Raw genomic sequence first — 26,861 nt, forward strand, 5'->3', positions numbered from 1 at the left:
CAAAGACTCATCAACAGCTATTTCTTTCCCTGGAGTATAGATCTCTGAAAGTGTTGCTCTCTCCTGAAGAAGGACCATGATCCCGAAACACGTGTCTAGAGATACACAGCACTGGCTGCACCAACAAGGGTAAAAAACTAAAGTCTGACACCGAAGAAAGTGTTATCATGCACTGCATTTAAAATGATGCATCAGGGCAAACTGAGTGCTGGGGTGTGAGGCAGTGTGCGCCCGCCCCCCTCCTATTTGAAAAGGCTCCCTTGAAATAATGAGCAAACGAGCTCTGGTTGATGCACCTGCACCCAGCAAGTGGTACTGAGACCTGAGAAGACTTTGGGCAGCACCTCCAGCACTCCCAAAATAAGTGTTTTTCTCTACTGAAGAAGGACAATTATCCTGAAACATATGTCTAGAGATACACAGCACTGGCTGTACCAACGAGGGTGAAAAACTAAAGCCTGACACCGAAGAAAATGTTATCATGCACAGCATTTATTATGATGCATCGGGGAAAACTGAGTGCTGGAGTGTGAGGCAGTGTGCTCCCACCCCTCCTCTGAAAATTGATCTACAAAGTGTTCAATGACAGGATGAATATTAAAAAGACGGTCACAGTTAGACTGATCTTGTGGCAAGGCCAAAGCATTATTAACAAAATGCAGCATCCGTAGCAAAAGAAAATACTGATCACAACCCATAATTGCAGGAAATGTGGCCGTTGCCATCAACGGACTGGTAGACCAATATGAAGCCAGGGATGGCTTAGTCAAACCCCAAAACTTCTTAATCTCATCCAGATTTGTGAGAGTCCACCAGGTAGCTCTAGAGCGGGGCCTAAGTCCGGCATTGTTATCCCTCAAAAATTGCTCAGCATACAAATTAGTCTGCTCAAAAATCTCAACCAAAAATAAATCATCCATAAACAACTGAAAAAACTGTATAGGCAAAAATAAATTCACAATCCACTCTACATCCTGCATCACTACTAAAGGCAGGCAACACCGGCTGCACCATGTTTGGATCAACCCAGATTCTAGCACTTCCAGTAGGAAGCCGTGCAGCTCCAAGCTGCAATCCAAATGCCTCTTCCGGCACCATCGACACATCAGTGTCCTCCTCTAAAACAGGCACTTCATTCGCACTGAAAGTAGCTTCATCAGCACTGAGAGAAGCTTCATAATCAGACGATTCCTCGTGGACAGAAAACTCACTGCCAGAATCTTGCACTCCCTCCTCTCCCTCAGACGCACTGTCATTCTCATAATCATGGTCAGAGGAAGAATATAAAAGCATACCAACCACCTGCTGAGCAGTAATTTTGTGGCTAGCCATAATCCTTTCTAATAAAGGTAACTTGTCAAACAAGTCACCAACAAACATTTTGTCAAATAAGTAATAAACAAATTGTGGATTTATCACAAAGACCTATATACTCCAATACTATACCACTCACTTGCCAGAAGCAGCTAGACTCACCACCACCTACTTTGCATAGACACAGTAAGGACCAACGATATCCCACTAAAAAAGAAAAAGAAAAGAACACATAAGACAACGCAATAGAAATCGCAAAGGATTTCATGCTCAAAACACTAACTAAATATGCTGCTATTATGACACCACTTACAAAAAATGAATTCATGCATGACAATACTCATTTGGAGTAAACACGACAAAAATGTTTTTTTTACCAAAAAAATGCAACTTCGCAAAACTGCATATCAACCACTGCCGAAACGGAAAACAAGAATCAAAAGCTTTGCACTAGGATAAAAAGGAGAAATAAAACTTTACAATCACATATGCACATAATGCACTCGTCCACACGCAATCCACCAGCCAAGCTGGGGGTAGGTGGGCCTAAAAGCATAATGCCGATCTGCCCCCAAGGGGGGCAGAAACAGCCAACAAATTCACCCCCATAAAAGGGGAGCGGCTCTTGCCCAAGGGGCCACTCTCCAACACCAATATTTAGTTCTAGTGGCTTCTGCCCCCTTTGGGGACAGATGGGCCTAAAAACATACGGCCGATCTGCCCCCAAGAGGGGCAGAAACTGTGAAAATATTCACCCTCATAAACGGAAGCGAGCCTTGCCCTATGGGCCACTCTCCAACAACACTAAAACAATCCCTGGTGTCAAATGGCTTCTGTCCCCCTTGGGGCAGATGGGCCTAAAATCATAAGGCTGATCTGCCCCCAAGGGAGGCAGAAACAGCCAAAATAAATGCTCCCCAAAGGGAAGCGGCCCTTGCCTAAGGCGCATATTTCAACAAAAAAATCCCTCGTGGCCTAGTGAGCACACAATAAAATGATTTATTGGGGCTGATCTGCCCTCCCAGGGGGGGGCAGAAACTGCCCAAATAAATGCTCCCCAAAGGGGAGCGACCCTTGCCTAAGGGGCCGCTCCCCAAAAACATGTTTTAAAAAAAATAAATCCCTGGTGGCCTAGTGGGCACACTACTGATTTTATTTTTATTTTTTTAACCAATCTGTTCACCCAAGGGGGCAGAAACGGCCAACCATATGGCTCCCCAAAGGGGAGCGACCCATGTCCAAGGGGCTGCTCCGCGACACAAAGGGCATTTAAAAAAAGAAAATCCCTGGTGACTAGTGGGCATTCCTGCTGCACCATTGCGCCCATGCACGATCGTGCACAAGGAATGCTAAAAAGAGACATTAGAGGAAAGGAAAACCCTTTCCTTTCCTCTGATGCCTCTTTTTAAAACCCCCACCCTACCTGAGGAGAAACTTACCTTTTCTTCCTTGGATGCGCTGGAAGCAAATGGCTTGCAGCGCGTCCGGTTTCACCTTATGACGTTGGCGCGTGCTGACGTCATTAGATGACTTGTAGCGGGGAGACAGGGGGATGGGGGGCAGCGGAAGGGCTTCCGCTGCCACCAGGAGGGGACGGCCCACAGGTAGAGCGCCCGCGCTTCCCCATTGGGTGGGTGCCAGGTCAGCTGGGAGCCATCCGACGCCCACGCCCACCGTGATGTCGTCCGACGCACGCAAAGGGTTAAGCCACTCTGAATTCTGCTGCCAGACTCATCATGGAATCAAGAAAACGTGATCGCATCACACCAGACCTAATTCAACCCAACTGGCTATCACGCAAAGGAGGGATTCGGTTCAAGATAGCCTGCTTGACGCACAAAGCTCTTCACTATAACACCCTCGTTTACCTGGCAAACAAATTTGAACTATCTGGTGTGAAGCTGGCCTTAAGAAGCTATAACACACTCCTGCTGAAACCTCACAAATTCAAAAAGAAAAACACTTGCAACCGCACTTTCTCGGACTTGCTCCGAGAATATAGAATGCTCTTCCTCCCAAAATCAGATCTAACCCTCCGACCTCCTCATTCAAAAAACAAGTAGACCTGAAGCTACCCGATCTAACTCGTATTTATTGTTGACAACATTGGTCACCTATTCAACAATGCAATTTTTGTTACTTTATATATACCATTTTGCATGTTGCTTTCCTATATGTTTAGCTTTTACGCCTTTACCTGCTCATCGTATCTGCCTCTTGGTACAGTGCTCTGATACCCTTCCGGATCATGTTTGCACTATATAAACCTTTTCAAATAAAAAAAATCCTGTATATTTTAATAATATATCCTCTCCACAATTGGGCACATGAAAACTTCCTGGACTGGGTAGTTACCCCCAAATCAGATGTGGGCCTCTCAAATACAGGAACCTCTAAGGGGCATGTTTGCTTTCTGTGTATTGTGATTCTGTAAGGGAGAGTGCATACGTGTAGCCCTGTAACCTCTCTCTCTCCTTCCCTCAGCCCTTTACTGCGAAAGGCATTGTGTGTTGTGGTGAGAAAACTGCCCACATTGTTGCGGGCAAGGAATCATGTTTGGATACAAAACATGTTGTCGAGCTTGGTATCAGGAATAGAAGTGTCGGTGAATACAAGATGGGATTTGTTTTTTAGCCTTTGGCTTAACTTGGGCAGCAATGCCACAGCCTCTAAGGAAGGGCTGGTGACGTTGCCTATAGCAATTGTCCATACCCTCACAGGGTACCACAATTACTCGCCAGGGGACTATGTTATGGCCCGGTTACCCAGCCCCATTCACAATGGGTGCTGGGGGATACCTTATATGAGTTTCCCTCTGGCATGGTTGTTTGGGGACCCATCTTCTACTGTTGGCCCATGTCCCCTCTATATTGAAAGAGCAGGTGAGTTTGGCCTGTAAAGGACAACTTGTGGAGGGGCCCGCAGGGGTGTTCCCCAGTCCCAAGTAAATTGAACTAGGTGATGCCGCAGGAGACCAGAGGAGTGGACAACCATGACTCTGACTCTTTTGAGAATGTGGTAGGAGAGTTTCTTGTATTAGTGAAGTCAAAACTACTCTCCAATTGGCTGTACATATTGCAATTTTTATATATAGTTTTTATTATTTTTGTTGTGTTTATGATTCCAATAAATATGATCTGAGAATGGTTATATTCTCCAATGCAAGAATGGTGGTGAGTGGTGGGTCATTTTTGTAAGGTCAGCTTTATTGTGTATCAAGGGTAACGACTGTCGGGTTGTGATCTGACTGATCTTAATGCTGTGCCACGCCTTTTATAGCGCAGAGCAGGCTGCATAAAAGTGGAGCTGCAAAAATAATTAGGAAAAATTTAATGATTGGCATAAATTGACCATTTGGCTGCTTTTCAAAGCAAGAAAACAAAACTGAAATTAGACAATTCACCCAAAGATCTCATAAAGATCAAACACTATATGCAAAGCATTGGGGGAAGATACCAGTGCCCATAGAAGAACAGGCGCCAGAGTTTGGGCTGCGGCCAACGCCATTTAAACCATTGTATAATGTGACAGGTTACTCTTTATTCATATCGATTTCTACACTTAGGATGCACTTAAACCTGGCAGTACAGATGCAACTTGTGGTAGTTCTCACTTCTTTAATCCAAAGCTATGCTGGCATGATCTTTTACTGCTGATGCTCAAACTTCAAAAAGGATTCCATGGGAGAAAGCCAGTTTGCAAAAAGAATACAAAAAGAATGTAGAGAACCTCCTCCAAAACAACAGCTCTGCGTATAGAGTCGAAAACAAGATAAAGAAACTAAAAAATAAGTTCATTGGAAATATCTCAGCATTACTTATTGGTATATAGACATCCATATTGTCCATTCCTTGAGCAATTATGAGGTCAATATAGTGCCAATTTCATTCTGGTTAATCCAAGAGCCATTTATGTGCATGCACAAGGGGTGTTGAGTAGTGGATGACTACATGTGGGTCTTATATTTGGATTTTGGTCGTCCAGGTATGAGTGACGTTTGAATGGGTGATGTTTTTTAATTGGTCAGTGGGGGTGAAACGAGTTTTTATGTCTTTATTGACTTGTATGATTAAATCATGATGTTTCTAAATTGGTTAATGTCAGTTAACCAATACATACTACAGAGATATGTCTAATGTACTCAGTGTTTGGTTGAATAGCTCGTTTTCGAGACTGTAGTTTTGGAGGTGGATTTCAACATTCTTTTTCTGCTCATTTAGGGTACCCCGCTTTTTAGTTGGAAAGCCAGTTTGCAACAATATTTTTAATTTTAGTTTCAGAGAATGGCTAAGAATTCACCCTCAGTAATAAAAAAAAAGCCGAGGCACATGGTATGCAGCTCTGCTGTGTTGAAATGTGGAGCTCATTTGCATGTGGGGTCAGCCCACACCACAATTATTTAGTTTATCCTGGAATGTTAGGGGTTCTTCTAGGCCTTGCCTTCACTTTTGAGGTGCAGCTGCAAAATTCAACAGTTTTCATTAAATGCACAGGATCATAAAATAGTATTTTTAGTCTCCCTTCCACACTTTAAAATGGAGGCATAGAAATGCAGTTAAGCACACAAATATGGTACTCAACAGTATTCTGTGCTTCCCCATGAACCATAAAATATGGCGCACCACGGTATTTCTTTGTTTCCGACCTCTTCACTTCTAGAAGGAACAAAAATACAAGGCGACCACCTCATTCAATATCTTTAATGAGGCTCCCTCCAGTCCCAGCCTTTTCAACTACAAAAAAAAAAAAGATTCCAGGTGTGTAGTCCAATAGGAAAAAAGCAGGACTACAACACCCAGAATGCATTAGGTTATCACCCTAAAGTCTGGGCCTGAAAACCGTGCCCAAAGTTACCTGGTAGGAGGAGGACCACTAAATATAAGGGATCCCAAACGCATAAAATAATCAGAGGCCCCTTACCAGTCCGCTGAACGTTCTGTAGGGTGGTTTAAAAGTTGTGCTGTGGGGCCAGAGGTTAGTAGAAGCGTCGTGTGGCTGTGCCAAGTCTTTGAAACGCACGCGCGTGGCATGAATACTTTATCCAGCCCTCTTTAATTTGATACACATACTGTTTTGCCTAGAGGAGCGCCCCCCAGGAACCACTTGGCCTGATACAAACGTGCAACTTGTCAACCCTTTCTTAAAAATACTTCGGGATTTTTTTTAACTTTCCCTAAAATAGACCAGGACTGGAGTTCGAATAGTAAATAAGCCTCGTGCAGTGTTTTGGCGGAAAACAGCACTTTCTATTCCAGGACTGGAGTTAGAAAAGTAAACTAGCCTTTCCATCGTCCATAAAAACCGGTCAGATCTGGAACTAGTCTAGTGGTTCAGTTTTAAATCATTGCCTCCAAGAAACGAACGTGCTGAGAAAAACAAACAACCGCAGGAGCAAGTTGTAAACGATGTGTAAAAAAAACGAGGGTCCGGACCTTTAAAACAGAGACGTGTTGACAGCCTGAAAAGAGTACACGGCGTGGTAACATGTGCATGCGTGTTTCTACCCAAACCGCGCCATTCAGCCCGCGCCCCTCTGCGCCCCATGCATTCTCCGCGCCCAGCGTGGAATATTTTCGGCCCATTCACTCGCCACAAAGCCGGGCTGGCTCGCAGTGTCACTCAGCACATGCACAATTACACGCCCAGGCGCGTCAACGGCGGCCCCTTTTCACTCGGAGCAGCCACTTAAAGGATTACGCAGAAATTGTGCAAGGTTGTGGCAAATAGCAACACAATGCGGAGAGAAGCCCCCTGAATACAAACAGGGATGTGTTTTTAATTGGGCGGGGGGCTGTGCTCATTAGCAGGGGCCTATCCCGGCGAGCAGGGGGTGGGGGGCTGTGAGGGGATTTAGGCAGGGCAGTGGGGGCGGGTCCACGTGGAGTGAGTGCTACATTTCATTCAGCTCTCTGGACTTTCCTGAGACAGTGGCCGGTCTGTCCGGAGTGTTTCCCGAGCAGCGCAGGGACCGGAGCAGGACTAGGGGGGTAGAGAGGCTCGGCGGCCTGGCTCCCCAACACTTTGGAATCTTTGTTCACGGAAAACGGCAGAGCCCGACATTTTTACCCCTCAAGAGTTCGTGTTTTGCATCCGCGCTCTCCGTTTCCTGTATATGGAGTAGATTTTTGGGGAAGCTCGAGTTTATTTATTCAGCGTGGCCCTCCTGATTTTTAACTTTTTTTTTTCTAATTTACTTTACTTTTAACCAATCTTTTAGTGAGTGTCCACTTTGGTTAGTTTTAGTCACTTGTAATTTTTTATACTTTGCTATTGTTGAAGTTACTTTTAGCGTTATCACCCATCCTTTTAAACTCTTTTCGAGCGCTATGTTAGTTTTAAATTGGTAGCGCCCCCTCCCCACAGTTTTTGTTTCCCGGCTGTATTTTCTGTATTTATTTTAGTCCCATCACTTGAGGAGATTAGAGCAAGTTTTAGTTTTGACCGGAGCTTTGTCCCGCGGTGCCCTCATGGAGGGAGCCCTCCTCCTGCTGCTCCCCCTGCTCCGGCTGGCGGCCGGGGAGTACTGCCACCCCTGGGCGGACGGGAGCCCCCCGGGGGAGCGGCGCGGGGGCTTCCAGTGCCCCGAGAGGTACGACGCGCCCGAGGCCTCCTTCTGCTGCGGGACCTGCGGCCTGCGCTACTGCTGCTCTGCGCCGGAGGCCCGGCTGGACCAGGGCCTGTGCAGCAACGACTACTCCGAGGGTCCCGCCGAGGAGCTGGAGGAGGTCGGGAGCACCTACCCGCCCGCAGGTGAGTGCGCCGCCGCGGGGGAGGTGCGGAGGGGGGTCCATACTGGATACGGAGGGGTGCTGGTAAACTGTGGGAGCTGACATGGACGTAAGATTTGTGGACAGTGAGAGAGAGGGGTACAGAAGTGTCCAAGTGAGAGGGAGAGAGAGGGGTACAGAAGGGTCCAAGTGAGAGGGAGAGAGAGGGGTACAGAAGGGTCCATGTGAGGGGGAGAGAGGGGTACAGAAGGGTCCATGTGAGGGGGAGAGGGGTACAGAAGGGTCCAAGTGAGAGGGAGAGAGAGGTACAGAAGGGTCCATGTGAGGGGGAGAGGGGTACAGAAGGGTCCAAGTGAGAGGGAGAGAGAGGTACAGAAGGGTCCAAGTGAGGGGGAGAGGGGTACAGAAGGGTCCAAGTGAGGGGGAGAGGGGTACAGAAGGGTCCAAGTGAGGGGGGGAGAGAGGGGTACAGAAGGATCCATGTGAGGGGGAGAGAGAGGAGTACAGAAGGGTCCATGTGAGGGGGGAGAGGGATACAGAAGGGTCCATGTGAGGGGGAGAGAGACCAGTACAGAAGGGTCCATGTGAGGGGAGAGGAGAGTTCAGAAGGGTCCAAGGGAGGGGGGGAGAGAGGGGTACAGAAGGATCCATGTGAGGGGTACAGAAGGGTCCAAGTGAGGGAGAGGAGGGGTACAGAAGGGTCCAAGTGAGGGAGAGGAGGGGTACAGAAGGGTCCGGGTGAGGGAGAGAGGGGCACAGCAGGTCCATGTGAGGAGGATGTACACATGGAGTTTATTAATTAAAAGCACACTGGAGGGGGGAAGGTGGGCATCAGACCTTGTTATGAGATAGTAGACGCAGGTAGGACGCTGGTGACGGGTTTTGATGAAAGATGTGTTCAGTGAGGCCTTTGATGGGTAGAACCCAAGTGAGGCGGTGATAAATGCAGCATTTTGGGGGTTGAAGGGTTTGAGAGATTAATTAAATGTATATATGAGGGAGGGTAAGATGGTCTATAACTGAACACAGCCCTAAAAAAAATTTAAGGGCCAATGGGACCATTACGAAATGTGTAGTTATTGTAACGCTGGACAAGCCACAGGTGGGGCTGCCTGAATCCGGCGAGGCGCCGTTAAAATATTCTGTTGTAAGAAATGTGGGTGACCCTGAGCAACATGGCACTGCCCACGAGTTTGAAGGGAACTACTGGGGTTGACATGCGGGCACTGGTAGGAGTATGCTGAATGCGGTAAGTGTGCGGGGGTGGCTGCTGGGAGTGTATTGGGGGATGCAGCGTCTTCTGGGAGCTTAGCATCTGTGCCTGCCTGGAGTATGTGGGAGTGCATTAGCAGTGTAAGTGTGTGCATGGTTGCACTGGTATCTGGAAGTGTGTGGAGAATGCGAGTCTGGTGGCTGCTGCGAGTGTGGTGGGGAAACAGCAGTGGAGTGAGTGAGCACATGGCCTGTGTGGTGAATACATCAGCAGTGCTGGGACTGTGGGAATGGTTGCACTGGTATCTGGAATGTGTGAGAAGTGTAATGTAATGTAGGGGACACTTTTATAGCGCATCTATCACCCCACAGAGTATCTTGGCGCTCAAGCAACCAGATGACACGGTTGAGGGAAGAGATTTAACCAATGGAGACGCTTACACTTTACACCAATGCTATGCAGGCCGCATCTGTAAGAGAGAACACCCAAGTCTTTAAAGCTTTCCTAAACTGAGTTTCATGGGACAGTGACCTGAGGTAAGGTGGGAGCTTGTTCCAGGCTCTAGCACCCAAGACAAAGAGATTTTCCTCCTTTGGTGGCCAATCTAAATCTGGGGATGGTTAGCAAATTCTGACTGGCAGACCTCAGGCAACGGGTAGGATGGTACAGTTTAAAGCTGTTACACAAATATTTAGGCCCTTGCTGTTGAAAGGCTCTAAATGTGATCAGCAAGATCTTAAATAAGATCCTTTTGCCAACTGGTAACCAGTGCAGCGCTTTGAGCGCAGCTGACGCGGATGACTTACGGGGCCAACGTAGCACCAGCCGGGCAGCAGCATGTTGGACCATCTATAGCCTATGGAGTACGGACTTATTAACTCCAGCATAAAGGCTGTTACAGTAATCCAGCCTCGAAGTTATTAAGGCAACTGCGACTGATTTTCTGGCTTACAGAGGAAGATGATCAAAAAACTTCCTCAGGGATTTAATTATGTGAAAACACATACCAGCTACGGCCACTGCTTGCTGTTTAAAGCACAGTTGGTCATCAAATGTAATGCCCAGGTTTCGAACAGACAAGATGGTATCAAGGGGGGCTTCAGCATTGTCAGGCCACCAGTTTTTCGGGGAAAACAGATTTTGATTTCCAAAAGGCAAGATCTCCGCCTTGCCGGAATTGCATTTAAGATGATTCTCAGTCATCCATTTAAATGTAGCTGTTAGGCAATTCTTCAGGTTTTCCTCTGCCCCAGGCAGTTCCCCATCCAGTACCAGGATGAGCTGAGTGTCATCTGCATATGATATTGTACTGATATGAAATGATGCAATTAGCTCAATCAGGGGTACCATATATAGATTAAAAAGAACAGGGCTTAACCTCGATCCCCGAGGGATCCCGGAGCTGATGACCTTAGCTTCCGACTGGAATTTGCCCAGAACTGTAATTTGGCGTCTGTCGTTTAGAAAGTTCCTAAGCCAACCCAAGACCGTCCCTCCTATTCCTGCGGCCACCAACCGATCCACTAAGATGCTATGTGGGACCGTGTCGAAGGCTGCCGACAGATCTAATAAAATCAAGACCGCCTTCTTTCCCTGGTCTATGGCCATTCGTAGGGTCTCTGCTGTGAACAGCAGGGCAGACTCGGTAGTGTTTCGACCGGAACCCAGACTGGTTGGGATGTAGGATGTTGTTCTCCTCCAGAAAGCTCGTAAGTTGGCTGTTAACAAACTTTTCCACCAGTTTGAACACCAAGGGGAGCAGGAATATAGGTCGCATGTTGGAGAGGATCGTTGGGTCAGCTAGGGCCTTTTTGTGGAGGGGCTTAACTGCTGCAAGCTTCCATTCAGTGGGAATTGCTGCCGTGGCTAGCGATTAATTTATAATGCTGTTAATAATAGGATTGACAACCTCCACCGATGCCTGCAAAAGCAAAGGGGGGCATGGGTCAAAAGGAGATCCAGATTTACTAGCCAGAATGGCTTTAAAGGTCTCCTCAAAGGAGACCGGTGTAAAAGACTCGAAACAAGGGATCCCCATGACTGTCTCAACTCCATCAGCCAGTTCTAAGTTGCATGGAGTAGAAGGTGTCCGGGGGGGGGGTGGGGAGGGGGGAGAGTCTTCACAATGTCAAGGAGTGTAGCTCAGATGGCTGCAGTGAGTGCATGGGGCAGCGCTGCACTGGTGCATGCTGAGATGCTGTGAATGTGGTGGGTTTGCAGCTCTGGTGGCTGCTAGGAGTGGGCAGTGGAGTGAGCAGTTATGCCTGCATGGGGTTATGTGGTGAATGCATTTTTCGGCTGGGGGTGGTTGCTCTAGTATCTGAAAGTGTGTGGGAATGCAGCGCTGGTGGCTGCTGGGAGCCTAGTGGGGATGCAGCGCTGCTATGAGTGGGCCATAGAGTCTGCATGGATCCATCTGGTTAATGCATTAGTGGGGCTGGTTGCTCTGGTATCGACGTGTGAGGGTTCCTAGTGGGAATGGAGCTTCTGGGGTCCTAGTGGGGATGGAGCTGGTGGCTGCTGGGAGCCTAGTGGAAATTGGAGCTGGTGGCTGCTGGGAGCCTAGTGGCAGTGGAGCTGGTGGCTGCTGGGAGCCTAGTGGAAATTGAAGCTAGTGGCTGCTGGGAGCCTAGTGAAAATTGGAGCTGGTGGCTGCTGGGAACCTAGTGGGAGTGGAGCTGGTGGCTGCTGGGAACCTAGTGGGAGTGGAGCTGGTGGCTGCTGGGAACCTAGTGGGAATGGAGCTGGTGGCCGCTGGAAACCTAGTGGGAGTGGAGCTGGTGGCTGCTGGGAGCCTAGTGGAAATTGGAGCTGGTGGCTGCTGGGGTCCTAGTGGGAGTGGAGTTGGTGGCTGCTGGGAGCCTAGTGGGGATGCAGCGCTGCTATGAGTGGGCAGTGGAGTCTGCATGGAGTTATCTGGTTAATGCATTAGTGGGGTTGGTTGCTCTGGTATCGAAGTGTGGGGGTTCCTAGCGGGAATGGAGCTTCTGGGGTCCTAGTGGGAGTGGAGCTGGTGGCTGCTGGGAGCCTAGTGGGAATGGAGCTTCTGGGAGCCTAGTGGGGATGGAGCTGGTGGCTGCTGGAAGCCTAGTGGGAATGCAGCGCTGCTATGAGTGGGCAGTGGAGTCTGCATGGAGCTGGGGTCCTAGTGGGAGTGGAGCTGGTGGCTGCTGGGAGCCTAGTGGGAATGGAGCTTCTGGGGTCCTAGTGGGGATGGAGCTGGTGGCTGCTGGGAGCCTAGTGGAAATTGGAGCTGGTGGCTGCTGGGAGCCTAGTGGGAGTGGAGCTGAGCTGGTGGCTGCTGGGAGCCTAGTGGGAGTGGAGCTGAGCTAGTGGCTGCTGGGAGCCTAGTGGGAGTGGAGCTGGTGGCTGCTGGGAGCCTAGTGGGAATGGAGCTGGTGGCTGCTGGGAGCTTAGTGGGAGTGGAGCTGGTGGCTGCTGGGAGCTTAGTGGGAGTGGAGCTGGTGGCTGCTGGGAGCGGAGCTGGTGGCTGCTGGGAGCGGAGCTGGTGGCTGCTGGGAGCTTAGTGGAGCTGGTGGCTGCTGGGAGCTTAGTGGGAGCTGGTGGCTGCTGGGTTCCTGGTGGGAGTGGAGCTGGTGGCTGCTGGGTTCCTGGTGGGAGTGGAGCTGGTGGCTGCTGGGTTCCTGGTGGGAGTGGAGCTGGTGGCTGCTGGGAGCCTAGTGGGAGTGGAGTTGGTGGCTGCTGGGAGTGGGCAGTGGAATCTGCATGGAGTTATCTGGTGAATGCATTACATTAGTGGGGCTGGTTTCTCTGGTATCTGGAAGTGTGTGAGGACAGCCTCTCTGGTGGCTGCTGAGAGCCTAGTGGGAATGGAGCTGGTGGCTGCTGGGATGCAACGCTGTTGGCCACTAGTGAGTTTTGGGGTACATTTGTGGAGCTTTGTTGGGGAATGTAGCAATTGTGCTTGTAAGGGTGCGGGTGAATGTGGCACTGGTGCCCACTCAGTGTGGGAGCAGGCCTGGTGGCTGGGGGGGGGCCGTGCGGCCTCTGGTGGCTGGCTGGGGGGGGGGGCCGTGCGGCCTCTGGTGGCTGGCTGGGGGTGGCGGTGCGGCCTCTGGTGGCTGGCTGGGGGTGGCGGTGCGGCCTCTGGTGGCTGGCTGGGGGTGGCGGTGCGGCCTCTGGTGGCTGGGGGCGGCGGTGCGGCCTCTGGTGGCTGGCTGGGGGTGGCGGTGCGCCTCTGGTGGCTGGCTGGGGGTGGCGCGCCACTGTTGGATGCTGGGAGTGTGCAATGGCAGGTTTTTGTGACAGTCTGTCCCTATGAGAAGGAGATGGCCAGGGGTGTCGCCCCCACCCGCCCCTCCTCCGTTGAGGCATCCGGGGTTGACAGTCTCACGAAGTTGGTTGAAAACGAGCTGCTTTATCTGAGAGGTCCTCGGTGTATGGTTTCACGTCGTGTTTTCCTTTGGGGGGGGGGGGGGGGGGGTTCAGTCGTGAGAGACATTCCAGGCTTGGATGGCGCTCGACGCTCCTTTGATGCAGGCCTCTCTAGCCAGGGTCGGGGGTCAGGCCGCAGGTTATCTACCCAGGAGCGGGGGTACTTGTGTTTCCTGCTGGGGCCCAGGGTCAGTTGTTGTAACTCTCGACGTCTCTTGTGCTGTGGAGGCCGACACTCTGAAGGAGAAATCGCCCCCCCCCCCCCCCCCCATCGTAGTTTGTGTCGAGGCCCAATGAGATGCACTGCCCTAAGATTGGCAATTTGTACTGAATCCTATTGGCTACTGTGAGCCAGCGGAGTCCAGAGAAGCGGAAGTAGAGGGTTAGCCTGGCGAATGAAGCGCACTTCTTTTGTTGCCTGAGTCTGTGTATGATCAGGCGCTGAACGAGGTAGTTTGGTGCACCTACAAACAAGGCAGTGCCTTCATCCAGTCTACTCAAAATGATGCTTTTGCATCCGGAGAGGGTGAAAACAAGATGGCAGCAAAGGTAATATTTGCAACGTGCCCATGTTCGGCCAAGGAAAATGCTAAGAGGCCATAAATACATAAAGAAGTCACAAGTTCCATTTCTCAGGGTAATGGAAACTAACCCCAGACCTACAGTATCCATACTCTACGCTGCCATCCAAGGTTGGGTATACCGCAGTGGTTGATACGTTTGGAGCAGCATATTATTGTCTTATTACCCACCCAGTTATAATATTTTCAGGCTGGCGAGCCACAGTGGGTGAAAACCGTGCTGGGTGTCCTTGGCAGAAATGACGTCCTGGTAAGGAACGCATTCTGCATTAGTAGAACATGATGGAGAGCAATAAAAGTGCCTTCACATCCCAAATGGCACACTGAAATAAACGGGATATTGTTGCACATCATATTGTGACTTTCACTGTTTATTTGTGGTGTTTGCAAATCTGTCATTTTGTGTATTGGCATGCATCCAGATGGGGCAAAGGGTCCTACCCTAGACCATACCCTCCTGTAAGCTCACATGGTTCGACCCAGGCAGACCCTGACCACCCACTGCCCGCAAACCCCACCATGTGGACTGGGAGATGTAGCTTTTGGGGCGAATAAATAAATACACAAAAGCAACACCTGAGAAAATTGAAGCAAACTCTCTCCCTCCTAGCTGAATCGCATTGATGATACACATTAGTCCTCCTAATGAGGACTGTCGACTGCCATTCTGAGAATTGGGCGCCTCATGTAGGCTCTGACCTGGACCCCGCGCATCCACGCCTACCCTTAAACCTCAGCAATAAAGGCCCCTACCCATGTCCCAATAAAAAGGAGGCGTGGTGAGAGTGGAGAACATCTTGTGGTAGATGTGTGGTCCCTTCAGTTTTCGGGGTTGAAAGAGTTGTGGTGAGAAATGGGGGGGGGGGGGATTCCAGATCACCTAGCTATGGCAATGTGGAATTCTTGACACACCTTCCTCTAAAGGGTTATTCGAAGTCTCTGGATGCTTTCCAGTGGTGGTTTTCAGCCATTTCTTCAATTGGTTGAGGCTTCTTTGCTGCATTCAGGTCCTTTGCAAAGGGTTTGAGAAAAGGTTCCCTTTGCATGTTTCATGCTCAATGGACAGAAATTGAGGTGTCAGCTGAGCCCTGGCGAAGCATTGGTGACGGGGAATCTCTTTAGTTTCCCTCCTGAAAATCTTTTCTGTATTCCTTCTCACTGGTCATTCACTCACTTCTTGAAATTTAAAACTGGCGCCAAAATCTCTGAACTTTATCACATAGCCACCTAAACTTCCTCACATACCATCACTCATTATTACTTTCCTTAGAACGTTGGCTCTTAAGCTTTCTCTGTCTCTCTGTTCTCCATTCCATTTGACCTAGATCTGTATGGCCATTAATAGTCCCTTAGTGTTGGTGGCTCTCTGTGGGCTTCTGTTTGTACTCCAGGCTGGAATTTAACTTTTGTGTTTCTCACACAGTAACAACTGGGACTGGGCATGTAGAGGTGATGTCGTGATAGTTTACTGGTAACCTTCATTACCCTTAGTTCTACTCTTCCTTAACCATGTAGTTGACTTTCAATGGTTTGGATAGTCCAGGAAGGAGACTGCTGGACGCTAGAACCAGGCAAGCATCCCAAAGTGGGCATGGCTAGCATTCCATGATGCTTGCAGGTTTTTTTTCTTTCAAAATGTTCATAAGTTAACCTAACTTATTTTATGTTATGGTTCTCTATAGCATAAACCAGACTCCCTAAGGTAGCTGTGCGCTTTACACAGAAGCAAGAAGACCGTAAAAAAAAAAATAGTATTAAACAGTGCGGCTACACATTAAAGCTCAAAGGGCAGAACCTTGTGCTGGGCAAGAGTAGCTAGGTTGGAGTGAGTGGGCAAATACAGGGGCGAAAGCATGACTCGGATTAGCACTCTGGTGAGCAGTGGTGCAGATATTGAGTTGAAATAGTTGAGGTGAAGTTTTGGATACATATTGGAATCATGTTGATAGTCTTCTCGGCATCCGTCAGAGGTGGGGCTAGACATATTTGGAAGTGGCATCACCATGGTAGATCACCCTCATAGGCGGGATTCATGCTTTTAGGAAGGGAATGGAGTTTGATCTCCTCACTGCTCTACCTGGGACAGGGCTCACTTATTCAAGTGAGCAAGACGCTTCGCTATAGTGTGTTACTTGTGCTAAGACTAGCTCAAACATTTGAAATCTTTTACATCGGAGTGAGCTGGCATCACAAGATAGTTTGGGGCTCTTCTTGTTGTGCTTTGTGGACAGCACTGGCCATCTTGAATAAGCTTCTAACTTCAATTAGAAGCCGGCTGAAGATGAGGAGGATGGGGGTTGGGTGGTCTGATATTCAGGCACTGCTTATTAGTCTGGCTGCAGCTTGAAGGCAGTTTTTAGCTGAGCCATGTGGGTCTTGGGAATGTCAGGCTGTAGGGAGTTATCTTAATCAAGCCTTGATGGTAAGAAATTGTACAACTGATTTTGAACTCTTCAGTAGGGAGAAGGAATTTGATTCCTGGTAGTCCATTAGGGTGCTTTAAACTAGTGCATTGATGTGGCCATGCACGTTCAGGTTTTTGTCTCTGATAAATCTTAAAGACTTGTGTTTTTGATAACTGGCTTGCAGGCGAGCCATTCTTGTACCCATTTGTGGGGCAAATCGCAGGGTTTCTGGGAGTTTTGGCTTAAAGTGGTGCAGGAGCTTCAAGGCTGAAGATCTCCTACAATCTTCCCACGGGCGGCATGTCGAAGAGAAGACCATTGACTGCTGGTGGGTGTTGGCATACAGATGGATTGAGAGAATAGATTGTTTAGCGGGCATGTGATGGGTTCCGTGCACAGATTAGTGTGTGAGAGGATGCGCCATGAAGGACTGAAAATTGATCTCGCTGCTTTAACTCTTTGCGAATGGTTGGCCAGCCGAATTTTAAATTGGCTTAAAATGATGCCACTGCTTCCCTTTCAAGCCATCAATGAGGCATGATTGACATTGTCCACTAATGCAGCTGAGAGTCGGAGGAGAGCAAGGAGGGAAGGCTGTTGCTATCTACTATTTGAAGTGCATCCACTACTAATCTAAAACCTGCTTGTAGTTCGCGTAGGTTGTTTTCAACTAAGAGGCGGCTAAAGCTTCTTCACTGCACAACTTTCCAGGCATTTCCAAATAAAGTAGATATTTCATACCGCGTGGAAGGTGTTCAAGTTTTCGTGGTCTGCATCTGGTTTCTTGAAGAGTAAACTTGAGAAACTTCAGCGACTACCCCAATGTGGGCAAAGCATCTAGAGTCTCCAACATTGGCAGGATTACTGTGACTAGAATTAGTAGTAATGAAGATTACCAGTAAGTAGTAGAGCATTCCTACTGAGGTCCCTTGCACCAGAGAGAGAGAAGGATACTACCTGTTGAGGATAAGACATTCTCAATCATAGTATGGAATGTGTATCAGCTTTTTTCCATTTGGGGTGGTTATGGTACCTTCTTTGTGCTTCGCTTTGTCTAGCGTCTGTGATGAGTCACTACTTTAGTACATAAAGCCCAGCTCCCCAGTCAAGTGGCAATGGTTGGGCGTTCCTGATGCCGCGGTCATCGGTGTGCCATGTGGGAGAATTGCAGAAAGGAATGGAGTAGTAATTGGATGTTTTTTGTTCCAAATGGAAGACCACTCTTAAGCTACTCCATCGCTCCAAAGGCTGATAAAGTTAATGTGCGAACATTTTTGGAAAATAAACTGGCCTAGCTTACTCTCTATGGGGGTGCTTCTGGGGTAGCCCTTTAAGCGCGAAGATGGATGTCATTGAGTCAATGTTTCGTCCCAGGCCCCGGTTTCAGCATTCTATTTGAGTTGGGTCGAAAGTGAACCCGTCTCTCTATATTTTGAATGTAAGAACTTCTGGGCGTATAGTAGGAAGTGATTTGGGGCTAAGGCAATTTGTGACACTGTTGTATTACATTCGTTCTGTGGATATGATGACAATAAACAACTTTTGCAGTTACAAGTGATGCTGTAAATATTTGCGCACCTCACTTCATGGGCGCCAACTTGTTTACTGTGGTGTATGAATTTGCCTTGTTTTGCTTGATTATAATTTCTAACTCTCTCCCTTTTTGCTTCCAGTGCCCATGTACCTGCCCTTCCTGCTAGTGGGCAGTGTCTTCGTCACCTTCATCATCGTTGGCTCGCTCGTCGGCATCTGTTGCTGCAAGTGCATCAAAGCGGATGAAGAGGGACTGCAGAGCGGTCCTCCGCCCATACAGAGCCGCCTACTGGAGGCGGACCCTCCCTCAGACCGGACCCCGTCCCGACACTCCAGCTCGAGCTCCAGCTCGGTGATGCGCCCTTCACTGGATACGCGGCCTCCTCAGAACACCATGTGTCATCCAGGACCAGAGAACATCAACATGTACATGCCAGCGGCGGCCCAGTTCTCCTTGGTGGGATGTCCGCAAGGTGCCCAGTTCCTGCACCCTCCGTCAACTGGCCAGCCTTATATGCAGTCACCATACTTAAACTATATGCCAGGGGGTGAGCATGCAATCTTGATGACCTCTGGACCATTCACGGATGGCAGAACTATATATGGTCAAGTGGCGTCCAACTACCCCGCTGGCTCCATGCACTGTGAGCAGAGGATGTACCCCGGAGTTGCTCTTTGAGCCTCATGGCAGTCAATGACTTACAATCTACTCAAGGATACATTTTGGTTATCTTTGGCATGTGCAGGTTAGGGGAAACTGCTAGAATTTAGCTGGTACCCCCATTTTGTAGAAAGCACAATTAAGCTGTTTGCATTCGGGCAGAAACTAGACGCCCACGCCCTGACATTGGACCAAAAGCTACATATGAGCCTCCTGACGTTGCAAGACTCTTGAGTCTGAAATATTTTTTTAATACTCTTTGTATGAACTTGTAGTATTTTTTTAAAGGTATTCTTTTAACAATGGACTACTGGACAAAAGATCCGTTGGATTGCTTCTGCAAAGGAGCTCTAGACTTAATTTTTTATTTTAAAATACCATTTTTGTAAAATGCACCTTCAATTTTTGTAACATGCACTTTGTTTACCAAATATTTTGTGAGCCGAAAAATAAAAAAGTGATTGGTTAATGTTTTGTGCCTTTCAACCTAACTGGAATGGTTCTGCTCAATGCAACCAGTTTCCCAGTGAACCTAGAATGTGTAAATGGCAAGTCTTTTAGGTTAATCGCCCCCCCTTCTCCCCCACACCTACTGAAACCCCACAGTGTAATGGGTAATTCTTGATTACAGCTGCTCTTGCTGTGCTGCATCAGACAAAGATACAGTTCACACACAGTTTTCATCACTTGACAACCAAGTTGAACCGGGAAAGACCCCATCGGAGCTAGGGTATCTTAGGCCTTGTCTAGAGGTGGCTTTAACTGGATGTCAGACTTTTGAGACAATAAAAATAAACATTAAAACAAATCTGTGCAGAAAGGGGTTATAGGTATGCCTTCTACAACTGTTGCCCGTTTGGTAGTGTAATTTGTAGTTTCTATCAATGTTATGCTGTGAGGGCCTTTCAGTGACTGCTAGTTTTGATGCTGCAGCCTGGCTTTTATTAGTAGGCTTGGGCATCTGCTGATGGATGAGTGACAGCAGTCTCTCTCTCAGTGGGGGATGCACTGTCTTGTAAAGTACCTGAACATTAATTTGGAAGGCATTGCACTGGCACTCAATAGAGTACTGGGCTCCTCAGAACAAAGGCACTCTGGGATCAGGAGTACCTGAACTTATAGATTTCCATTGCTGGCACTGACTATGCCTACTGTTTTTGTGCTGTTTAGATAAAAGGAGCACATTAAGTGCCACCATGAAGTTAACCCTTGCCGCTCCTCTGAAGCCTGTGCTGGGGGGTTGTCGGGTGCCCCTGGGCTGCCATCAGTGTGTTTAGATAAAGTAAGTAACTGCAGACAATCGCAGTCAAATGGAACAGAATTGTCCTGTCGTGGTTCATAGATTTTATTGCAGTTCAAGAACATGGCCAGCACGTGGCCAAGTCCATGAAGGTGGAATTCATGGTATATATAAGACTAAGTTACAGAAGATGGCCAACACGCGACAGAAGTCGATGCAGAGATCATAGCGTCCTCCTCCCCCCCACCCCCCCCCCCTTCTGTTTTGTTTGTGACTAGGCCGATATGTTCTGCAAAGTAATACGAAGGGATTATGGATATGCAGGTGGCCAGAGAAATGTGCTGTCTTCTGGCATGAACTTTGTTTAATTGCAGGGTGTTGCTGCTTGCCAAGAAAAGCTTCCCTTTTATTCTAATTTATGTGATATTCGAAGATTGGCAGCACTCCTTGATTCACGAGTTCGGGCCAGATAACCTTTATTTTTATTTTTTTTGAGGATTGTTGGCATTTATTGGTTAAAAGCGCTCTTAGCTCGTGAGTTGTGCTGCAGCTCACACACCTAATTTGGTTTGTACTGATGTAACCATTTAGTTCAATAAATGGCCCAGTTTTACATCCTTGTGAACTTTACACAGTTTCTACGTGATTGGGTTCTGAAAATCTTATTAGGACTTGACTTTGTATGCTGAGCGGTCTCTTTATTGGGTAGAAGGGGGGGGGCATGAGAGTTTCTTCAACTGGGGCATATCTATTTTTATTTTTTTTATTTGCGCAACCACTGATTGCCGGACGCCCAGTGGTGCTGGTTGTGTGTGAGGGTGTGGTTCTTCTCGCCTCCCGCCTCCCACGGCGCCTTGAGAGAGACACCGTCAATAGATTGCTGGTGGATCCTCCGAATTCTGCTCCATGGCACAGGGTACCCCCGATTTATTTTCTTGGATCACTGGTTCCACGTTCAAATTCCTCCTTGAATTGTAATATTCTTCTGGGGGTCCATGTGCCTTGCTATGGCTGTCCTCTGGATGAGTTCCAGGGTCGCTGGTTGCTTAGTGGTGCTCTGAGATGTTTGTAAGAGTTTCAGATTTTGATGGATCGATTTTTAGAAAGTTATTGTCATATTTGTCCCACGGGCGGGTCCAGTGGAAGCTGTGGGGCATATTTTGTTCAAGCTCCTAGAATTAAATCCTCCACAAGCAGGGGTAGTAGGGCCTTTGAGTATCAGAGGGGCACCTTTGGAAGCTTTCTGAAGCTCGGTGTACAAGTTAAACCGAAGTGGGGCCAGGATGGAGCCCTGACACACATATTTAATTTTAGAGAACCCTTTTATCTTTGAGACATTTAGCATACCCTGACTTGGGCTCTATAGTCCTTGTATAAACTGCCAGTAATTGTCAACAAATCGGGGGAGGAAGGGGGGTGTTAGAATGTGTGTGGTTTGTGTGTTTTTTTTTTGTTGTTTTTTTTTACTTCTAAGGAATTTTGTGATGAACCAAGTCGAATGTTTGGGTAAAGTCTAAGGATGCGAACAGTGGCATCTGCTTCTCGATGGCAAATTCTGTATCCATTGTGCTACAGTTTAAAGCACGGGTTTATTCATGAAACCTCCCCCGCCAAAAAGTATCCTATTGTATAAGGCTTGACCCTAACAACGCCACATAATGTCTTATTTGTTGAATGAGAAATGTTTTATGCCGTTTAACTTGTGCAGTAGGATGCCTTTTGGTGGGACACATTTAGATGGAAGAACATATCCTAGTTTTTCCTCCATTCCCTTAGCATTGCATTGACCTGCTGAACCCACTGTGTATGGGGTTATAGATATTCTCATTGTCCAATAATTCATATGTTTGAGAATTATTTTTATGAATCATTTTCCTTATCTATTGGGCTTCTCAGCCTGCAGGAGTCTCGTTTTGATAGTTTACCACGTTTTTTATACACTGGAACAATTAAGTTTGTTTTAACACCGGTTTGGGAAAAGTGGACCGTCCGTGCACCTGTGTAGGGTCTGCATGCACTGCCTGGAGCATAAACTGGGAATTGGACCGGTTCGTGGGTGGACCAGACATTTTAGGGCCTCATTTATGAAAAGTGACGCATCGCTGCATGAAAACAGCAATGCGTCACTTTTCACTGCGCCCTCCTTGCGACAGTATTTCTGACCTATCTGTATGGCGCAAAAGTGGCGCATTGCTGGAGTGTCACAAAAGTGACGCAACTCCAGCAATGAATCCTTTCACATGGCGAAGTCCCATGTCAAAGGGCCTGCGTCAGTCTTACGCCTGCTGTGAGGCAGGCATAAGAAATTGACGCGTTTGTGTCCTAGAAGTGGCGCAGTGAAATCACATAGATTTCACTGCGTCACTTCTACGACCCTTTCTTGCGTCAATACGCTCCCTTGCATACATTATACCTGCGCCAGGTATAATGTGGCGCAGGGTTTTACAAAGTGACACATCTTCCTAGATGCGTCACTTTGTAAATATGGCGCAACAAGGCGCATTTTTTACGCCACTGGTGTCACAAAAAGTGATGCACAGCCTCATAAATGAGGCCCTTAGAGTTTACCACGATGAGCATCTGCGGTGGTAGGTCTACCCCCACCACCACTGGTGCATTCTCCCTCTTCACTGTCTTTGCACGTGCTCCCCAACTCTTTCACCTCTGCGCCTCCCTCCTGTAGGGCTAGCTGTTGGCAAGACCAGCACCACGATGGCCATGTCTTCTAACCAGTCGTTCAAGGAACATGGCTGTGCAAGTCGGAGAGCTCCCATGACCCTCAATCACAGTCCTTTCCATGCATCCCAAACCAACAACTGACCCAGAACCTACGAACCCACAGAACTGCCGCCCCCCTGCCACTCCAAGAGTCACGAACACTTACGTCATGGCTATGGCAGCCCAAGAGAGCCTAGCACCAAACCAACCCGGCCTGTAAAGAAAGTACTTGTATGGCGTTAAAACTATAAGTGTCGATGCAGCATGGTTTTGGACCATGTAGTGAGTGTGCAGCCTGGCCCATCCTGTGTGCCTCGCTGGCGTGCGTGCATGCTTATGTGTTGAGTTCAGCTTCCTTTTGTCCACCAGATGCAGAGTAGTGCAGGTTTTCAGAAGGGAAGTTTGAAATGGCTTGTACCTGCTGTGAAGACAAGAAATGGTCTACTATCTATTGTACTTAATACTACTAGTATTGTCTGTCTTAATAAAAAAAAATGTGTGTATATAATTTATCTCCTCTATATGAGCAGTGTGGGAACACCCAGGATGACCCCCTCATTCTACTTTGCGGACACTATAGCTAATCCAGCCTTTTTTTGTGCATTGACCAAATTAGACTAAAACACTTGTTAGCAGTTACTTGAAGGTGAAAATCCTGGGACTACAAATGCAATGTTTAGTGACAATGAGAGGGGTACGCCTCCTAGGAGCGTTCCGGACCCACCCTATGAGAGGGTTTCACCAGTTTGACACACACAGGATGTGATGGATGCTTGCAATTTGTCTAACCACTGGCAACCTGCTCTGGTAGCAACCCAACCCATCGTTTTAACCCACTATGCCACCCCAAAGACCTTTGTTCTGCAAATCGGTACTGACCCAGCGCCTCGTGGGAAGTGTATCCGGAATTGTTAGGGTTGACGCCCCTTGCCCTTCCCAAGAAATGACCCCCAAGTGACCAAACTGGTTTCGGCCTAGCTAATGAGGTAGAGTTTGGATTATGTAGGGGGCATGGTGAGCAGAAAAAAGTATGGGTTGGCATACTCCAGCGAGCCATTGTAGATGAATAGAGTATTTGCAAACATTGCTCACCTCTGCCCAGCCTCTTCCCTGTGTTAAGTTCATGCAGAACTGACCTTATAACATTTAACAAGCGGTGCGAAGCGCACTGCACCTGGCAATTGGCGGATGTGGTAACATCGCACCACTTACATTTGTAATCCCTGTATATACACCTTGCCCATTGATTTCAGTTAAATGGGCCACCTGTAAACATAAATATGTAATTAATGTGCAGCAGTTACTTTCTTGCCGCCATCTTTAAAGCCTCTATGGTTTTGCATCCAAATGTTCGAGATACAGACCGCTCGCCTCAATGTGTCGAGGTTCACTGCACACGCCACGAGGACTTCGCCCCACAGATGTTCAGCACCTCTGCCGGGACTGGAGGGGGACATCTGTGGCCTGCTGCCGAGCAGTGCTGTTCCGGGGCTCCCAAGCACAAGACTCCCTCTGCTTTGCCTTCTGCTCCAGCTCTTGCCAAGACACTCCCACCCTTACCTCGCAGGTATTCATTGGCCTTGGGTTGAATAAGGACCCCCTTAAGAGTTCGGTAACCCCCCACCCTCTTTGCAGGGGCACCCGTTACTCCCCGAGCGACCAGATACCTTATCGCTTCCTGCCAACTGTTACTGGACACAGTTACAGGAGTAGTGTGTCCGAGCACCGGAAAACACCGCCTCGACTTCCCCCGCCCTCTAAATCCACAAGCCAGCGAGAGTAAAGTCCACATTTGTATAGCGCACAATCACCCGTAAGGGTCTCTAGGCGCTGGGGGCCGTCGGGAAGATTAAGCGAGCTATTGCCCAGAGTCACATGGTGCTGGGCTAACCTGCCGCTGGGGATCGAACCGTGGTCCCCAGATTCCAGCGTCACCACACCTCTTCCTAGAGGATCAATCAATCAATCAATACATTTATAGAGCGCACTACTCACCCGTAGGGTCTCAAGGCGCTAGGAGGGGGGGGGTGCCTTTACTGCTCGAACAGCCAGGTCTTAAGCCTCTTCCTGAAGGAGAGGTGGTCCTGGGTCAGGCGCAGGTCGGTCGGGAGGGAGTTCCAGGTCTTGGCGGCCAGGTAGGAGAAGGACCTTCCTCCTGTAGTCGCTCTTCGGATGCGGGGGACGGCGGCGAGGGCGTGGTTGGCTGATCGGAGGTGGCGTTTGGGAGCGTAGAAGTTGATTCGGCTGTTGAGGTAGCTTAGGCCTTGGTCGTGTAGGGCTTTGTGTGCGTGGGTGAGGAGGCGGAAGGTGATTCTTTTGTTGACGGGGAGCCAGTGCAGGTCTCTCAGGTGCCCGGAGATGTGGCTGTTTCGTGGGATGTCGAGGATGAGTCTGGCTGAGGCGTTCTGGATCCGCTGGAGTCTCTTCTGGAGCTTGGCAGTGGTTCCGGCGTAGAGGCTTGGCAGTGGTTCCGGCGTAGAGGCTTGGCAGTGGTTCCGGCGTAGAGATGTGGCGTAATGTCCAGAGCTGCCGACTTTGTTGCTGGGGAATCAGGTTCGAGTGTGGGTCTGGTTTCAACTTCCTGTGATGTCACTTAATCTCACTGTGCCCACTAAAGAAATGAATGTGTCCTTGTTTAATGTAACTGGTGCTCATGTAAAGCGCCCTAGTGCCGTCGGGTCGAGTTCGCGCTGTATAAAACTGCGAAAAAATAAATAAACTCCTGGTCCGTTCAAAAGCTGTATCATCTTCACTGGCTCAAGGGACACACTTCCACGTCACTTTCTCAACATCTGCGACCATTGGAAGCCGATCTCCAAGTTTCACCTGAAACTGGGGCACTCGTCGGCTTCCCACAATGCACCGCACCACTTCCGAGAAAGTGGTTCGCTATCCTGGCCCGTTTTGTCGGGAGTCTGAGGAGGAGGCAACCCAAAGTAAATAAAGACCCTTTCCAGCCGGGGTGCCATTTCCTGGCTGCACTTAAAATGTTGTCTACGGCGGGTTTAAAAAAAAAAAAGTCTGACTTGTGATGTAACATGCAGGTCCAGCTCAACATTTCATGATTTCGAGGTACATGCATCGACAAGTTACATTCATTGTGGCGTAAAGGCCCGAGCTGCCGTCTTTGGAACTGGGGAACTAAACTGGAGTCTCGGCGTCAGCTCCTGGGCAAATAATTTAATCTCGCCACGCCCACAGAAAATGAACGTGACCCCCGTGTAATGTAACTGGGGCTCACGTATAGCGTTCCAGTACTTCGGGTTGAGATCGCGCTATATAAAGCAGCAAGAAACTATTTAACCCGCTGCGTGACTGCAATGCTCTGGATAAATGTAAAAATTCATGCCAACTTTGCACGCCTGTAGCCTCATGGCTGCCACCACGTGCCCACTGAACACGTGGCTTTGCCATTCGAACCTGTTTTATTTGGCCCCTTGTAAATCCCCAAGGCAGGGCCCACTTATAAACAAATTCTGTGGGGTTTAGCAGATGTCCTACACCAGGCTCTGTTGACTGGGGCCTCACAGTGGGGATGGCAGGGGGCGGGGTTAGCAGCAGGGAATCTGGAGGGGGAACTGACTCCGAGGCGCCGGTGCTCGGCTCCTTCAGGGGGGGGGTCAGCAGTGAAATACTGTAACCAGATACTGACACCCCGGAGGCCCTTTCTATGCCAAGGGCCCCTCACCCCCTCTCTGATTGTCTGGGGATCATCAGGGTTAAAGCGGCCCACAGGTGAAGATTTAGGGCAAAATAATTAACTTGTGCAGCTTGGGAAGCGTTACCACATCTACATAATAAAACCCGCGCCAAACTCTGCAAGGTCTATTTAAAGAGAAGCTTGCCTCTTGCTTGTTGATTACCTAGTACAAAAAAAAAATGCTCGCCCCAACTGCTTTTCAGTGAGGATTTTTTTAAATTAATTTATCGCTAATGACAAAGCCCCGGCTTTACGTTAAATGTTTGTTAATTTACTTTGAATGCAGGGAACCAGGAGGCGGTTCTTGGACGTTTAGAAGTAAATTTGATTTTATACAACAATGTGTTAGTATTCAAAATGGGAGTCAGTGCTG

General features: G+C 48.6%; 1 protein-coding gene across 1 annotated transcript; it reads left to right on the forward strand.

Annotated features, from left to right (window-relative positions):
* The first annotated feature begins 7,209 nt into the window (after positions 1 to 7,209).
* LOC144752016 (protein shisa-1-like) lies at positions 7,210 to 19,299 on the forward strand. Its single transcript, XM_078639977.1, has 2 exons — positions 7,210 to 8,064; positions 18,310 to 19,299. Exons 1-2 carry the CDS (start codon positions 7,782 to 7,784, stop codon positions 18,846 to 18,848), a joined length of 822 nt encoding a protein of 273 aa, XP_078496103.1. The 5' UTR covers positions 7,210 to 7,781; the 3' UTR covers positions 18,849 to 19,299.
* The last annotated feature ends 7,562 nt before the right edge of the window (positions 19,300 to 26,861 follow it).

Source organism: Lissotriton helveticus, chromosome 4_2 (assembly GCF_964261635.1).
Source record: "Lissotriton helveticus chromosome 4_2, aLisHel1.1, whole genome shotgun sequence".
Classification (NCBI taxonomy): Eukaryota; Metazoa; Chordata; class Amphibia; order Caudata; family Salamandridae; genus Lissotriton; species Lissotriton helveticus.

Coding starts and splice junctions, on each gene's coding strand:
- LOC144752016 (XM_078639977.1), top strand. CDS start 7,782: ATGGAGGGAGCCCTCCTCCTGCTGCTCCCCCTGCTCCGGCTGGCGGCC. Junction 8,065..18,309: donor GAGCACCTACCCGCCCGCAG/GTGAGTGCGCCG, acceptor TTTTGCTTCCAG/TGCCCATGTACCTGCCCTTC.